The sequence below is a fragment of the Palaemon carinicauda genome, chromosome 28 (genome assembly GCF_036898095.1).
Source record: "Palaemon carinicauda isolate YSFRI2023 chromosome 28, ASM3689809v2, whole genome shotgun sequence".
NCBI classification, from domain to species: domain Eukaryota; kingdom Metazoa; phylum Arthropoda; class Malacostraca; order Decapoda; family Palaemonidae; genus Palaemon; species Palaemon carinicauda.
Window position 1 is genome coordinate 35,556,902 of NC_090752.1, and position 17,500 is coordinate 35,574,401.

At 40.3% G+C, this 17,500-nt stretch overlaps 1 protein-coding gene across 3 annotated transcripts in view; it reads right to left on the reverse strand.

The window, feature by feature from the left end:
• Positions 1 to 17,500, reverse strand: part of LOC137621498 (hyccin-like) — a 226,898-nt gene that overhangs the window by 35,448 nt on the left and 173,950 nt on the right. For 2 of the 3 annotated variants that reach the window (XR_011040249.1, XM_068351849.1), the window contains exons 7-9: positions 10,800 to 10,877; positions 1,733 to 1,828; positions 214 to 344 (exon numbers count right to left, since the gene is read on the reverse strand). Coding sequence is in view for 1 of the 3 variants with exons in the window: in XM_068351849.1 (XP_068207950.1) it covers positions 214 to 344; positions 1,733 to 1,828; positions 10,800 to 10,877 (305 nt within the window). In the remaining 2 variants the exon portion in view is untranslated. The remainder of the gene's footprint in view (positions 1 to 213; positions 345 to 1,732; positions 1,829 to 10,799; positions 10,878 to 17,500) is intronic. The other variant, XR_011040250.1, reaches the window with a different exon arrangement.

Genomic DNA, 17,500 nt, shown 5'->3' on the forward strand with positions numbered 1-17,500 from the left:
TTAAATTGATAAAACTAAAAAGATGATAACCAGAAGGTCTGATATCACTGTAAAAACAAAAAAAAGACAAGAAATAAAATCTATTCTTTTATTCAACAACTAAGACGTATGGGTTAGAAAGAAAACCTTTTTATACAGCCAACAGGGAAACTTGCTCAAAAACTAAAATTTAATGTATCAAAATCACAATGGAAGAGTACAGGGTTGACTTACCACTTGGATTGACTTTAAGTGAGTTCTTTATTGCATTAGTCATTAACAAAACATCACCAAAAAGTTCATACTGCGCCCTCATATGAATATCTTCTAAGGACTGAATTCCTAGACTGGCAAACTCATTGAACCTGAAAGTATTCAGTTCTGAATAAAGCAAATAAATCATAGAAGACCAAGACCTAAATAAATTTCAAGTCTTAGCTTCAATACCTATCCTAATATATCTAGGCCTTGTATCAATTTCATATTCACATATATATATATATATTGATGCATATATAAATTAGAAGATAAGAAATGATGCAGACGGAAGTAATAAAAGGAAATGTATACCCAACATGTACCCCACCTGTTTAAGCAGTAACCTGAATATTGTATGAAATAAAGTTAATTAATACAAAATAATATATTTATAATAATAAAGAACATTCATTTAAGTTTCAAGGACCAGGGAATCATAACATATATTATCAAAATGAATAAATTACTGTACTAAAATACTTTATGAAAATAATTTAAACATAATGTAGAAATGCATGACTGAAAAGAGGCTTTTCATGCAATATCTAAATACTCATATGCTCATCTTTGAACACTTGAGAGGATATATATTGGCAAATTTACTTGATGAAGTTTAGTGAAGCATTTGTGATACTGAAAAACAAGTTAATAGCATTTTCAAGGCTCAAAGATGTCACTGAGCTCTACATAGCTACAATTTATGATTTACATCCCCAGTTGTCCACTGTAGGTACAAGTGCTGCTACGCTACCCTGTGGTGAAAAAAAAATTAAAAAGTTAAAACAAGAAGCTCCCAAGTGCCAGCATCCTGGCAGCTGCGACAGAGTTACAACAGAATAGGAGGTTAATTCTTGTTTGGTGTTATGGGACTTCAAGCCTTCCTATCTCAATCTTTCCTTCCACTTGGCAGGAAACTTGAAGGCCTGGGTTAAATGCCTGACAGCAACAGCATTAAACTACAGTGTATTGCATTTATTGATGGGGGAACTGCTGAAATGCAGTTTGGTCTTCATTGGGGGAGAGAGGAAATTTAGTTTATGTTACATATGCAGCATATATATTATACATATACCTATGGTGTTGATTTTTTATGATGACTGAACAATTCAAATGCAGCTTTTATTAAAACACACACATGAACTGGCTAAAATAACTTACACATCAAATTGGACAGAGCTACTTCGTGAACTTAACAAGACTCATTACATACAAAGATAGAGTCACTGAAGATGAGGAGAGGCCATCAGTTTACCGGGGGATAGGAAGCCATAATTTTACAAATAAGAGGTATTTATTCTAACTGCATATTAGGAGAGGCTAAGGGTAAGACATGTTCATGACAATGTTGTGGGAAAGTTTCTGGGTATCACGTAGGAGTGGTTTCATGTATATCGAGGTAATATTCCACCACCCCTCATGCATCCTTGCAGCTTAAGGTAACCGAAGGAGTGAGCCCATTGCAAGCACCAATGAAGCTGGTCGGTAACAACACTACCTGCGTAGTTTGACATGCGGACTATGGTAACACTGTCCCGCACAATTCGGCATCATAGCAGGGCACTGAGTCTCCCCTCCTTTGGTGGCATTGTGACTGTAAATGAATCAACAGTGGCAACACATCAAATTAACAACTGTATTAAGTCAGGGAAATTATTTGAGTCATTACGTAGTTTATGCCGTCTACATCCCCAAAATCACCACAATATATGACTACCCACGATGAAAAACAGTTACAAATCTCTCCACCCTGTTTGGAAAAGTTACAGTTAATTTGAAGTAAAGAGGTTCAAACTTACTTCCATTATTACAAAAACAACTGAAAAATAAGAAAAAGAATGTTATACCTAAAGTTATAAAACAAATTAGATAAACTCGATTCATGGCAAAATACTGTTTTCCACAGTTATTTTCTATGTACTGTATACTGAAAAGTAATGAGAGGTGGCATGGAACAACATGAACATTTCTTATGTTGGATGGATGCTATGAAGACTTTGTGGATAATTAAGTTATAGTAAAAATTAAGAACTGGGGCTTCAAAAATGAATGAATGAATGACATTAATGGTAAAACAAATAAACTACGAAGAAAGCAACTAAGGCTATATGAAGAAAAGAGAAATGGACACTCACTAAAAACCCAGAAAAGACTTAATTTGAAACACTGAGCACCATAGTGACTGATCCTTAATGATTAAGAGAAAGTAGCCTAGAAGGAAAGTTTTTCAAAATTAAGGAGCCATTGGCAGTGATAGTACAAAATTTAGTGTGAAATATCAAAAACTTTATAAGTAATTTGTATTTTTCCAAGCTATACAAACCTAAGTCTTTTAATAAGGGAGATTGATTCAGCGTGAGCTGGAGACATTCATTAGCATTTGTCAACGAGTGCTTAACCAGCTAGTAATGGGTGCCGGTGAGGAGCCCTGACCATTTCTCAACTGAGATAGCTTTATTTTTACCTTCTGGCCCAGGACTGAAAGGAGTGTTTGAGCAAGGAAATTAGATTAAAACTCACATTTGTATAGCTAGGAAAAATGCAAATTATTTAAAAAAAAATTTATTTGTTCCTATGCTACAAACAAACCCTTGTCTTTAATTAGGGATACCCAATATTTGGTGGGTTGGAAGGCCCTGTAGAACTGAACTGGATGATTCTTTTTCTTCCATGTAAGTGTTCACCACTTGGTCCTATACGGGCCCTATGCAGTGACTCCAGCAACCTTCACACTATCTTTCAAAGTAATGAAAACCCTAATAGGACCTGACCCATGGACAGATGCATGTTCTCGATCAAATAAAGAAACCCTTTCCCCTAAGGGGTTATCAGTTTGGAATCATAAACTCGTATGATGATCAATAGGTTGGTATAAATTATTCCCCCTCATTTAGGGAGGATAGGAAGAGATCCTTCTTCAGCTATAAAGAATGTCTCTTTAAAGTGTAATTTACCAGCATGCAATAATTTGATTGCTTTATCCTGGAGAGGGGAACAGAAAAATGAAGGAGAAGAGCCTGTCACATGAGGGAAGTGAGATAATTATACAAATATTTGAGCAGCCGCCAAAGGACCAAGCACAAAGGTGTTGAGGGACTTGTGGGTAAAGTCCCGTACCGTAGATACAGCCGTCAAGCCTCATTATTCGTGTCAGCTAGGTTACAGACACAGGTGCAATATGCGAATTTTTGCGAATAAATACTACACTAGGGTGGGCTAACTCCTAACCTAAAAAGTTACTGCCCTTTGCCACGAGCAGGTGTCTGAGCTGATGATTAACACAGTAAATACTGCCTAATATTGTTTTAATTCGGTTTCTACAACAGTTTACAATCATATGTACAGTGCACAGTACATTTGCACACATATACACCACATACTGGACACAGTAAGGTTACAGTAAAGTATTGTGCTAAGGTAAAGTTTAGCGAGTCATCATCCAGTTACTGTTCTGTATAACAAAAGTTGTTCCTATCTAGTAATACTGTACTGTAACCTAATACTCACTGATACTGTACTGTAGATTACTGTAATACATGTACAGCAATATTAATACAGTACAGCTTAACTGTACTTACTCTAAGTGTTCTGTGTTTTCGTTCAAGACTCTTAGCCTGCGCCGCTACTCTAGTAGCATGACGCAACTTCTTGTGTGTTGTCTCTTGCCCAGTATGTTATCTATACTTTCTTAAACAGAAATACAGTGTATTTCATAAACTAAAAACTTAAATATCTCGATAATAGTTGTTTCTTTTAAATAAATCAACAAAAACTGTGCATTCGATTATTTTCAACAGCTGATATATCTCTCTCTCTCTCTCTCTCTCTCTCTCTCTCTCTCTCTCTCAAAAATTATGATTATTTAAATAACTAATTGAACTTTGATAAAACATTTATGTACTTTTGTTTTAAATTTTGGGAGTATTTTATCGATCTAAGTATTTTGAGTGCTGTGATCCAAAATACTTATATTGATAAAATACACCCAAAATTTTAAACAAAAGCACCAAAATGTTTTATTAAAGCAAAATTAACTAGTTAAATAATTGTAATTTTCTAAAATGCAATAATGCTTCCGAAACGAAACCGAATATTTAGAGAGAGAGAGAGAGAGAGAGAGAGAGAGAGAGAGAGAGAGAATCAGTTCTCTCTTATTTAATGTCAGGATGCCAGAAAACTTCAAATCATTCATATTTTCTCTCTCTCTCTCTCTCTCTCTCTCTCTCTCTCTCTCTCTCTCTCTCTGTGTGTGTGTGTGTGTGTGTGTGTGTGTGTGTGTGTAATAAATGACATCTTTGTTTCTTTGCTTCTATTGAGGCTTTATAATCAAGCACCAAAGAGTTAAAAACTATAAAATACCCTGCATGGGCAACATGAATGAAACTCCACTTAACGTTATACTAGTCAACTCACAGTATAAGTAAATAAAATATGAGAAGCAAGTCAAATAAAACTATTGGAATTAATATGCTAAACCCACCCCTCTTTTTTTTTCCCTCACCCTAGGCTGGTCCAAGCTTGGGGTGCTAGGAGGAATGAGGGAAGGAGCGTGGGGAAGGGTAGGGGTGGGGGGAGGGTAGACGTAGTAGAGGGCGGTAGTCGGATGTAGAACGGCACCTCGTAGTTCCGGGGGATATTGAAGAAGGAGAGGTCTAACTGGTGAGGGACCTATGGTCGTGGTTCTAACACGCCCCAGTTACTATACCGACACTCAATTAGAGTGAGCGAGCTGGGTTTATTCCTGGCATTCCATGCATCTTTTTTCTATGGTATATTTAGCAGTATTTATGCCTTAGAAATGGTGCTATAAGGAGCCTTTCACTGGGCGACACAGGTCGAGCCCAGAAATAGATTTTTCCTTCGTCAAAATCATTTTTTTTAGTAAATATGAAATATCCTTCGGTAGCATGCCTTAATAATAAGGGAGGTATTTGATCTGAAAATTGAGGTTGACAAAGGACTAGGCAGGGTTGATCAGCTGACTTGAATGTAAATAATGCATAAAATTATAATTCGCTATGTTTTTAAATATAAATACGATACTAAAATGTGAATATTGTATGCATCATTATTGGATACAGTTAGGGAAATACCAGTCAATGTAATGTTAAATCATACTAATTAAATTCTATGTGTATTGTACTATATTAGAAAATAAAGACATCGAATTTCAATCTTCTCCATTGTTTATGTTCATCAGCTGATTGAGGCAAACTACAAATGGTTATTTTTTATTTCCTAAAAACAGTTATCTTTTATTTCCTAAAAGACAATTATTACTTGAACTATCAATTTTAATTCAGCATACTAATCTAAATAGTTTTACTTGAAATAATTCTCATTTTATTTACTGTTGAGTTTAATTGCAGATAGAGGTTCATGTTCCCGATGTACGATAACCTACGAGTTTTTAGATCTGCAGTGCTTGATCATAAAGCTTAGGAAATTATAAATTTTTCTTAATTCTCAAATTTCATAGTCTTGTATTATATCTTGTTATAACAAAACTATTTTCTCAGTTTTAAGAACTTTGCCACGTTATCCTCTAAATTCACCCATTGACACTTAATTACACAGTTTGCACATTTATAAGTTCCTGCCAATATTTCTTTTTGTTTCCCCTGTTTCCCCAATTACAACAGAATAGCAGCTGTGAGTATTGTCCCCCCACCCTTTAGCTACAGCTTGCTTTATTTATATATGGCAGTATATTTCCTTGAGGATCTTTACTTCAAAGCAAATAAGGGAAATTATTCACTAATGTATTGTACTAGGGTTGAAATACAAGAAAAATAGCTGCCATTCTATTTGAGTGTTCATAACAATACAGCTGATTTGTGTTTGGTTGTTTTTGTGACTGTGCATGTTTTGGTAATTATTAAAACATTACTATCAATAATTTATCATTCTCTTCCACTTTTTCAAATCATTGAATTGTTTTGATAGTGTAAACTTGAGCAACGTTATTTACCAATAAGTAATGCTTAATTTCACATTTTTACTTGGGTTTTTTAAGATTATCATATGCTGTATTTTGACAATTTCTAACTCTAAATTTTACATTTTGACTCATTCTCTGCTACTAAATTTCAGTTTGACTTGCGTTACTCGGTGATTGTTAATATAGTATTGTACATTATTTAGCAAATTTTAATGCAAAATCTTAGGGTTTACATTTGCTTTCTAACATTGCACTTTACAGTATTTGGCAATTTCTTACAAAATTTCCCGTTTTGAATCGCGTAGAGGCAATTTTTTGTGGTTATGAAATTTGGTGTCAGATTTTGGGTATTTGCGTTGTACAAAATTTGCGAATACTAAACAAACGGATAACAAGAGTTAAGGGTACTCACATGAAGACTGATTAAAATGCACTTGAAAGTATATGGCCTTCAGATCTACCGAAAGCATGAAGTCTTACTCTCTTATGGAAGACAGCAAAGACGGTACTGTTTTCATCATCCTAAACTTTGTTCGACGAACAAATTTGTTTAGATGAGAGAGGTCAATGACTGGTCTCCAGCCTCCGGTCGACTACTCTAACAGTAAGAGCCAAATGGATTTGCCCAGAGACACATCTTGAACGACTATGAGTGCATTCTATCCCAACATCCTTTCCACCTAAGCCCATAAGGCCAAGTCTTTCGCCAATGTTGGATTATTGATTGGGAACTGAGACAGGGGAAGCTGGCAGTTCTGAAAAGGTAGTAAGAACCCATCCCGAAGAACAATCACTACTCAAAGCTCGGGCGGTTGTCTCTACCAAGTCAACATAACCATCCCACTACTCTCGGCTGTGTGAGAGGGGGAACGCCAGCATCAGAGTTTCCCTCTCCCTCCCTTTTTCCCACTGCCCCCTTTCCTAAATACCCAGGTTGGGGTACTCAAAAAGGCCATGCACGTACAAGCTCTTTTCATGAAGAGGTGCCGGACGGTGCTGATCTGGGTCTCGGAGTGAGTGCAGTTCTTTCCTTAATCCAAATCCCACAACCCAGTATGTAACTAGGGACTGATGAAAGCCATGGAAAACCAATGGCAATAGGAAGAAAATTCCAGGCACAGATCACAGCAGAGACAGCCCTGGAGTACAATGTACTCCTTCCTCTGAGGATACAAGAGGGGGGGGGGAGGGCACAGAAAGAGCCCATTCGACCTCAACTCTTGGTCTTCCATTGCATGCAAACCTGTAATTACAGCCTCAAGTAGGCTTGCATGACAGCCTCAAGTAGTTTAATCCTCTTAACCGGCTCGATCGATATCTCACTGGCTGATGGAGGAGGAGCAGGAATCCACCACTGAAGGAAAGGGTGCAGAGGTCACCGAAGCTCCTCAATCAACTGGGGGACATAAATAGTATAGGGCCTTACATTCCTGTCCCAGCTGGCTACTGCTAAGCCATGGGCCTCCTACGAGATCGGAAGCTACTCTATTGTCACCCAACCCCCTCAGAAAAAAAAGGTGGCCTTCCTGGACTTCTTTGATATCTTTTTCTTCTTCTTTTCATCTAATTAGAGGAGACAGAGTCGGAGGATGAGGAAGGTGAGTCAGAGGAGGAAGAACAGTGTCCATGCTTCTTCTTCTACCTGGCTCCCATTCCCAGCTCTGCAAGCAGAGGGGTTGAGGTCTGAGTGACCAGTGACAATGATGCTCTCAGGGGGAAAGAAACCACACAGGGTTGCTCCAACAGGAGCCACAACACTGGGACACTGTCATGGGGAGAATAATGGCACACTCACTGGGTCCCGCAACCCCACAACGAGTGGGGCTGGAGGCACAACCACAGACATATAGGGAGCAGATGATACAGGCCCCAGACCCCAGGCACGAGTAGTGATCACGGGCACAAGGGAATGGGGTGGGATACACAGGGGCCAGTCAAAAGAACGGGTAACCCCTGGCACTGGGGCAACACGCACTTTAGTCTTGTTGACCGACTTACGCTAAACCTTGGGCTTAACACCACCTGGTGCCAACACCATTTCACTAGGAGCCTCTCTATGAGCCTCCATAGTCCTTTTCGGCTGGGGTGGGGGGACTAGAGTCCCTAACACTGGGGACACCACCACACCTTTCACCACTGGCATCACCAGGGAGACAGGTACTGGGGGAACCAGAGAAGAAGTAGCCTTAGCTACAAACTCCCTCAAAAAAGTCATGGAGCGCCTACCTGAAAAAAGAAAGAAAGCCCAAATCCTCCTTATATCAAACTTGCCGTCAGCAAGCTGCATGAAGATGGGTGAAGAGTTTCAAACTTTCCAAGTGGTGTGACAAACACTGGGGATACTCCCAACAGTACCAAAATCTGAAAAGCCTGGTGATGCAGATCCAAGGATTCCTTACTTCTGATGCATACTCCCCGAAGACCAAACCAGAGGCGTATGCACTGGGATGGCAGAAGCCGGCATACCCTTCGAGGAGACCAAAGCAGTAAAAGACTTCTTTGATGTCTTCTTGGGCATTGCCAAGATAGACCCTAGTGAAGGCTTAGCTTCCTTCTTTTCCTTCAGGGCGTACACCTGCCACAGCCCTGGAGGCTACGGCCTGCACTCGGCGCATGGGGATGATTGCAAACAATTATGTACCCTACAAGAAGCACAGTGGAGTGTGGATCTACAGCCGGTTTACTCAAAAACTGGTTGCAGCAGCCACCCTTCTCCCCAGCCAAGTATGAATATTTTGCTTAATTTCTATTACAAATAGTCCAACAATGCATTCACTTCCTGCAATTGAAAAAAATTTAAAAGTTTGGTAAGGAGCTGACAGTATAAGTGTACTCATCAATGGCCGAACCAAAAGTGAGCTATTCCTACTGGGAAAGGGGATGGGACTCCTCACCCCCACCCTTCACCAGCTGGTGAACCACTCATCAAATAATTCTGACGACCGTCTCAAGCTTGCACTGAATCATTCTCCCTAATTAAAGGACAAGGGTTTGTATGTTGAGTAGGAACAAATGAGCATGAATTATACTGGAAAAACAACTAAATCTGGGGTTTTTGGGTATAACTAAGATCAAAATGATTGGAGATAGTAATTATGGTGGGATAATATCATGAAAATTTTTGCAGCATTTGAAATATAGAGTAGAAGGAGATGAAAAAGAAACAATTAACAAATCTGATCAAATGCAGTTTCACTTGATAGGATAAAAAATGTCTCGGAGAAAAGCATGGTAAGAAAACAATATTCTGAAAATTGAAAGGCTTCAAGAACATATCAAAACTTCAATATATACTGATATGATTAGATGAAATGAATGCCAGGAATCTGCCTATGGTTAGGTAGAACACCTGAGAATGATAATCAATGGTAAATTAAATTTCCATGGAAAAAATATTCATAAGATAATCTAAAGACATTAAAGTTGCAAGTAACCTACAAGGTATTTCCATTTTATAATATCTTCACACCTCTATCAAGTTAAAACCTGAACTACTTTGACCTTAAAGCTAATGAATCAAACAGCAATACAACCAACCTTATTAAGGCATAAAATATGCCTAGTACTCTCGAATACATTATTACAAAGTACTCACTCATGTAATAGAATCATCAGATATCACATCCACGAAAGTTGCTGGCCTTCAAACCCTTGACATTAAGCTAAAAACTTAGCTGTAATGCAGTCATCAACTATTGTGATGCAATTCCTAAGATAAGTGTCCAAACAAAATATCTAAAAACTGACTAAAACTTTCTTCAACATTTTGCTCTAAATATTGTACCTTCCACAATATTACTACAATCTTGTGATCTTAAGAACTTTTTGTACCATTTTAATCAGACAACTTGGATTAAAGTCTTGTCTTAGGAAGTTATTAATGGACTACAAAATTAACCAGACAGATGAGTTGACCAATAACAAAAACTTCTGCTGCGAGCAGTATTAGATAAAAAAAATTAAATTTAGGATAAGTATTAAGTTATTACATTATATACACACATTTAAAAAGATTTCATTAATTTACTTATGATTTAATCTCCAATTCTTTACATGTACCATGGAAACTCCTAAGGCATTATAGTCCATTTCTTTTAGCGAGGCAGATTTGCACCGACTCGCAACAGTGCCCTTTTAGCTCGGAAAAGTTTCCTGATCACTGATTGGTTAGAATTATCTTGTCCAACCAATCAGCGATCAGGAAACTTTTCCGAGCTAAAAGGGCACCGCTGCGAGTCGGTGCAATTATGCCTCGCTAAAAAAAATGGACTATAGTTATTCATCTAATTCTTTATCGCCTTTTTGGTATACAATTTCAGCCATTTTAAAGCTGTTTACGTGAATTCATGCCATATATAAAAAAAATACATTACAAAGCTTTCACATGGAACACAAACAATTTCCTGTACACCTTTACTGTCTGCTACATACAACATATATTACTCTAGATACTACTAGATACACCTGTGTAAACAGAACAAAAAAGAAGCATACTTCCTGAATTACTTTCCAGTTTTTATGACCAACTGCACTGTATAAAATATTGCTAAAATACCTTGTACCAGTACATACTGTATACAAATGTGAATGAAATAAAATTATAAATTCATCATACCAAACGCACCTTGAATAATGGAAGTGTGCAAGGGGCATGCTTACAGACATAAGTAGTGGCAGGTCATGCAGACTTCGTTCAGCAGGTCTGTAATGACAGTGAGCACCAAAATTATTGGAAACTGACTTTCAGCAGCACAAGAGTATCTATGCGCCCGGGATTTTCTGAGATTGCCACAAAAAAACAGAAAAAGTAAGAAAATATATAATCTAACCATGCACATGCTCAAAACTCAAAATTATGAAAACAAAACATAAATACATTCAAATATCATCAGCTGGGATTTTATTTTCTTCCTATAAATGTCCATTACAGAACAATACCACTTATAAGAAAATATGATTACGTCTCAGAAAGATAAACAACACTGATCTTCAGCTGAAAGCCTACAATGCAGTAAACTTAAATGCATATACTTATCACATAAGAATTTCTTTCTATTGTCATTGACCAGTTATACGTTAAACCCAAACTATTCACATTCATTGATTCAGGATGAAAGTTGAATTGAAACTTGTTTCAATATATAGTTTAAAAATACATTTATTAAACTCTTTCATTCCACCTCATTTTGAAATACTGCATGGAACTATTACATAGGGTGTAATCTCCTTTCACAATTTTGATACCAGGCTGTTCTGCAAGTTAATCCATTGGTAAAAATATATCAGAAAACTAAATAAAAAATATAAATCACAGCACGTGCAAATGTCATTCACAAAAGAATCAGCATTCCAGGAGTGCAAAACAAAAATTTTATTGAAATAAAACTCAAAGCAAATAAAAAACGGCAATATATAATTCAAATACCGTATTACCTTTATGATACTTACACTGGAAATACCGTATTTTACTTTTCATATACTTCAAACTATCAAACTTATTTTCTATCAATAGTTAAAAAATATGCTATGTTAAAAAAACAACTCGTACTATCAGTTCTACCAGTCTTTTCTCGGTCAGTCAAAATTTCAAAGTAACCTCACCACAAACATGTGACCTCTGGACCCTCAGATATGTATTACACTTTTTGTTCTGTAATGCTGTCATAAGCTCTAATATTGTTCATCAAGTGTTTTATTTATTTTCAGGCTATTTTCAACCAAGTAAAGATTCATTTCCCATCCAATTTGGGTCATTTTCAATTTTAGTGCTAGTGTACATAATTCAGTGTGAATTATGTTATTTTTATTAATAAAATAAATTTTTGAATATACTTACCCGGTGATCATATAAGCTGCAACTCTGTTGCTCGACAGAAAAACCTACGGTCAAAATACGCCAGCGATCGCTATGCAGGTGGGGGGTGTACATCAACAGCGCCATCTGTCGAGCAGGTACTTAGTACTCCAAGTAAACAAAGAACCAATTTTCTCCTCGTCCACTGGGTCTCTATTGGGGAGGAAGGGAGGGTCCTTTAATATATGATCACCGGGTAAGTATATTCAAAAATTTATTTTATTAATAAAAATAACATTTTTCAATATTAAACTTAGCCGGTGATCATATAAGCTGATTCACACCCAGGGGGGTGGGTAGAGACCAGCATTACATGTTTACATTATTATGAGCTAAGTATTTTGTATTTCATTTTAGCAGTTATTCAAAATAACAAACATAAAATAAATAAGTACCTGGTAAGGAAGTGGACTTGAACAATTACTCTGCTTTTTTAAGTACGTCTTCCTTACGGAGCCTCGCGATCCTCTTAGGATGCTGAGCGACCCCTAGGATCTGAAGTATCAAGGGTTGCAACCCATACAACAGGACCTCATCAAAACCTCTAATCTAGGCGCTTCTCAAGAAATGACTTTGACCACCCGCCAAATCAAGTAGGATGAAAAAGGCTTCTTAGCCTTCCGGACAACCCAAAAACAATAATAAAACATTTCAAGAGAAAGATTAAAAAGGTTATGGAATTAGGGAATTGTAGTGGTTGAGCCCTCACCCACTACTGCACTCGTTGCTACGAATGGTCCCAGAGTGTAGCAGTTCTCGTAAAGAGACTAGACATTCTTAAGATAAAAAGACGCGAACACTGATTTGCTTTTCCAATAGGTTGCGTCGATTATACTTTGCAGAGATCTATTTTGTTTAAAGGCCACGGAAGTTGCGACAGCTCTAACTTCGTGTGTCCTAACCTTCAGCAAAGCTTGGTCTTCCTCATTCAGATGGGAATGAGCTTCTCGTATTAACAGTCTGATAAAATAGGATAAAGCATTCTTTGACATAGGCAAAGATGGATTCTTAACTGAACACCATAAAGCTTCAGACTGGCCTCGTAAAGGTTTTTAAATAGAACTTAAGAGCTCTTACAGGACATAAGACTCTTTCTAGTTCATTTCCAACCATACGATAAGATTGGAATATCGAACGATATTGGCCAAGGCCGAGAAGGCAGCTCGTGTTTGGCTAGAAAACCAAGTTGTAGAACATGTAGCCGTTTCGGATGAGAATCCGATGTTCTTGCTGAAGGCATGAATCTCACTGACTCTTTTAGCTGTGGCTAAGCATACCAGGAAAAGAGTCTTTAAGGTGAGATCTTTCAGGGAGGCTGATTGTAGCGGTTCGAACCTGTCTGACATAAGGAATCTTAGTACCACGTCTAAATTCCAACCAGGTGTAACCAAACGACGCTCCTTCGTGGTCTCAAAAGACTTAAGGAGGTCCTGTAGATCTTTATTGTTGGAAAGATCTAAGCCTCTGTGACGGAAGACTGATGCCAACATGCTTCTGTAACCCTTGATAGTGGGAGCTGAAAGAGATCGTTCTTTCCTCAGATATAAGAGGAAGTCAGCTATTTGAGTTACAGAGGTACTGGTCGAGGATACGGATACTGACTTGCACCAGTTTCGGAAGATTTCCCACTTCGATTGGTAGACTCTAAGGGTGGATGTTCTCCTTGCTCTAGCAATCGCTCTGGCTGCCTCCTTCGAAAAGCCTCTAGCTCTCGAGAGTCTTTCGATAGTCTGAAGGCAGTCAGACGAAGAGCGTGGAGGCCTTGGTGTACCTTCTTTACGCGTGGCTGACGTAGAAGGTCCACCCTTAGGGGAAGTGTTCTGGGAACGTCTACTAGCCATCGAAGTACCTCGGTGAACCATTCTCTCGCGGGCCAGAGGGAAGCAACTAGCGTCAACCTTGTCCCTTCGTGAGAGGCGAACTTCTGCAGTACCTTGTTGACAATCTTGAACGGAGGGAATGCATATAGATCTAGATGTGACCAATCTAGTAGAAAGGCATCTATATGAACTGCTGCTGGGTCCGGGATTGGTGAGCAAAATATTGGGAGCCTCTTGGTCATCGAGGTTGCGAAGAGATCTATGGTTGGCTGGCCCCAGGTGGCCCAAAGTCTCTTGCATACATCCTTGTGGAGGGTCCATTCTGTTGGAATTATTTGTCCCTTCCGACTGAGACAATCTGCCATGACATTCAAGTTGCTTTGGATGAACCTCGTTACTAGTGATATGTCTAGACCTTTTGACCAGGTGAGGAGGTCCCTTGCGATCTCGTACAATGTCAGAGAGTAGGTCCCTCCTTGCTTGGAGATGTACGCCAAAGCCGTGGTGTTGTCCGAGTTCACCTCCACCACTTTGCCTTGAAGGAGAGACCTGAAGCTTTTCCAGGTCAGACGTACTGCCAGTAGCTCCTTGCAGTTGAAATGCATTGTCCTTTGACTCGAGTTCCATAATCCCGAGCATTCCCTACCATCTAATGTCGCACCCCAGCCTACGTCCGATGCGTCCGAGAAGAGAACGTGGTTGGGAGTCTGAACAGTCAGGGGAAGACCCTCTCTAAGGTTGATATAGTCCTTTCACCAAGTCAGACAAGACTTTATCTTTCCGGAAACCGGGATCGAGACCGCTTCTAGCGTCTTGTCCTTTTTCCAGTGAAAAGCTAGATGGTATAGAAGAGGACGGAGGTGTAGTCTTCCTAGTGACACAAATTGATCCACGGATGACAGTGTCCCTACCAGACTCATCCACAGCCTGACTGGGCAGCGTTCCTTCTTCAGCATCTTCTGGATGGATAGCAGGGCTGGGGGCTGATCGTCTTGTTCAGCAACGTCCTCATCAGAGGGTTCCTCATCCGAAACTGATGAGGAAACGGCAACGGAGTGGGCAACGTCTGACTCGCTGAATCCGGTCGCACTGGTGGATGCGTGACGGAGCCGGACGCAATATCATGGAACTGCTGCACAGTCTGTGAACTGTCAACAACCATGGGTGCGCGAGGAAGTACAGCGTCAACCCGAAACTGTCTAGACTGTCTGGGTTGTGCAGTCAACACCCTACCGGGTTGCTGAGGTTGACGCACTGCGTCACAACAAGTCACCTCTGCTGGTTGTTGAACGTCCTGAACGTCAACAACCACCTCCGAGCGTCGCTTAACGTCAACGTGCGACTGGCAACCCACACTGGGTCGCATCGGTGGAGGAACCACCTCAACTGGCAGACGCGAGTAGGTTACCTCAGCGTCAACAGGGCGCACAACCGACCGGTTGGAAGGTTGTTGGCCAGAAGGAGGAACCACCTCAACTGGCAGACGCGAGTAGGTTACCTCAGCGTCAACAGGGCGCACAACCAACCGGTTGGAAGGTTGTTGGCCAGAAGGTTCTTCTCCGCATTTTAAGTCCTCTATCAAGGACGCAAGCTTGGACTGCATGTCTTGCAGCAAAGCCCATTTAGGGTCTACGGGAGCAGGTGTGGCAACAGACGGGGTTAGCGACTGAGGCGGAACCATTTACCATCCCTGAAAGCCTTGTTATGTGTGACATAATAGTACAGCAAAACTTCAAAGGCTCGACAAAAGTTGAGAAGTTGATCTGTAAACAACTTGGAGCGTCTCCTGGCTAGGCGCCAGGGCGAGTCTACCAGAATTGAGAAGTCTATCTGGGCAGAGGCATGAACTCCCAAGCCGAGAACTTCTCTCGTGTCCTATCAGGCTCTATCCCTAAAACTCCTCCTGGTGCAAAAACCAGTCGCCTAGCCAACGTAACCCTCTCTAGGAGAGCGAGAGAGCACTAGCTTAAAAACAACGGCTTCGAAGTAGCTAGGCCTAGTGTAAGTTCTGACGTTTAGGCGAACGAGGAGCAGCAGTTACAAGATCCGGACGAAGATCCTTAAAAAATCATCATGATTTAATTAAAGTCCATAGGAGGCTAAGCAGCTTAAGGCTCCTCTCCCAATGACAGAGTCCTCAAGGGAATATCAGTAGGAGGGAGAACAGCACTTTCTCATCTACAGGAACCTTGTCCGATAAAAGCTAGGTTATCTCAGTGAGTCTCTCACTGGTGCATTAGTAGCAGACCAGAAGGCAACGTCATGTAACTGCTTGACAGTCTGTGAACTGTCAACAACTGAACTGTCAACCACAACAGGTGCGTGAGGACATACAGTGTTCACTCGAGACTGCTTTGACTGTCTATACTGAGCAGTCAAAACAACTCTAGAATGCGGAGGTTGACGCACCGCATCAAAACAAAACAACTTAGACTGTTGTTGTACCTCGCGAACGTCAACGGAAGGTTCCGTGCGTTACTGAACGTCAACATGCGGCTGGCAGGGTACACTGGAACGCATGGGTGGCGGGACTCTCTCAGCTGGAGGGCGGCAGAAGGTCGCCTCAGCGTCCACAGGACGCACAACCGTGTTGGTTGTAGGCTAGAGGTTGGTGCAGTGTCAACCTTCTCCGCACGAAAGTCCCGCATCAATGACGTTAACTGAGACTGCATGGTCTGCAGCAAAGACCACTTAGGGTCTACAGGAGCAGGTGCGGCAACAGACGGTGTGACTGCCTGATGCGGTACCGCTTTGCCTCTCTTAGGAGGTGAGCAGTCGTCGGAAGACTGCAGCGAGTCCGAACTGACCCAGTGGCTACAACTGGGCCGTTGGACTTGCGCGGAAGGGACCGACTTGCGCTTAATAAGCTGCGAGACCTTGGTCCATGGTTTCTTACGAGAAACCTCTTCCGCAGACGAGAAATAAATGGGCTCTCTCGTCTTTGTGTGGGTGGGGCGATCTTGGGTAGATACGCCCGAAACCACGGAGGGAAACGTCTGTTCGTTGATCAAGGCCTGACGAACCCATAAGTCGTTCGACATTACTTCTCCCCTGGGCTTGGGAGCTTGCAAGAGGTCCCGGACTAGGTGAACGACAGACACGAACAGACGAATCCTCGGACGCAACACTGTAACACTTTGCGCATATCACTTTATCACTTCGATTTTCTGTTTTGCACTTATTTCACTGAAATCGAAACTTTTACTGATTTCTACCTGAAACACGCAATTCTACCCTCATTAAAAGGTAGTAATTGCGAAATCAGTCGTATAATGCAGCTCATTAATACTAGCAAAAAACAGAAAACATATATAAAGATAAAAAAAATCAGTGGCTGGGAAAGAGACTAAACACTAGTTCAAATAAACTACGTTTACAATCTCTCACCGCACATAGCCTGGGGACAAGAATAAAACCCTAGAAACGTTTTACCTTCTTCCCCGTACAGCGACTAGGGACGAGAGTAACACGAGAAAAACGTTACCCGCTTGAACGGAACGTTTTCTCTCCTCTCTCTCCCTCCGTCTCTATCTCTCTCTCTCTTTCTGTATTGATTTCGCACCTAAGAGAAGAGCCCAATTATATATCGTCAAAAAAACATGTTATTTGACTAAAGGAAAAAACTGAAAGGTTTTCCAAATAAAAAGTTCC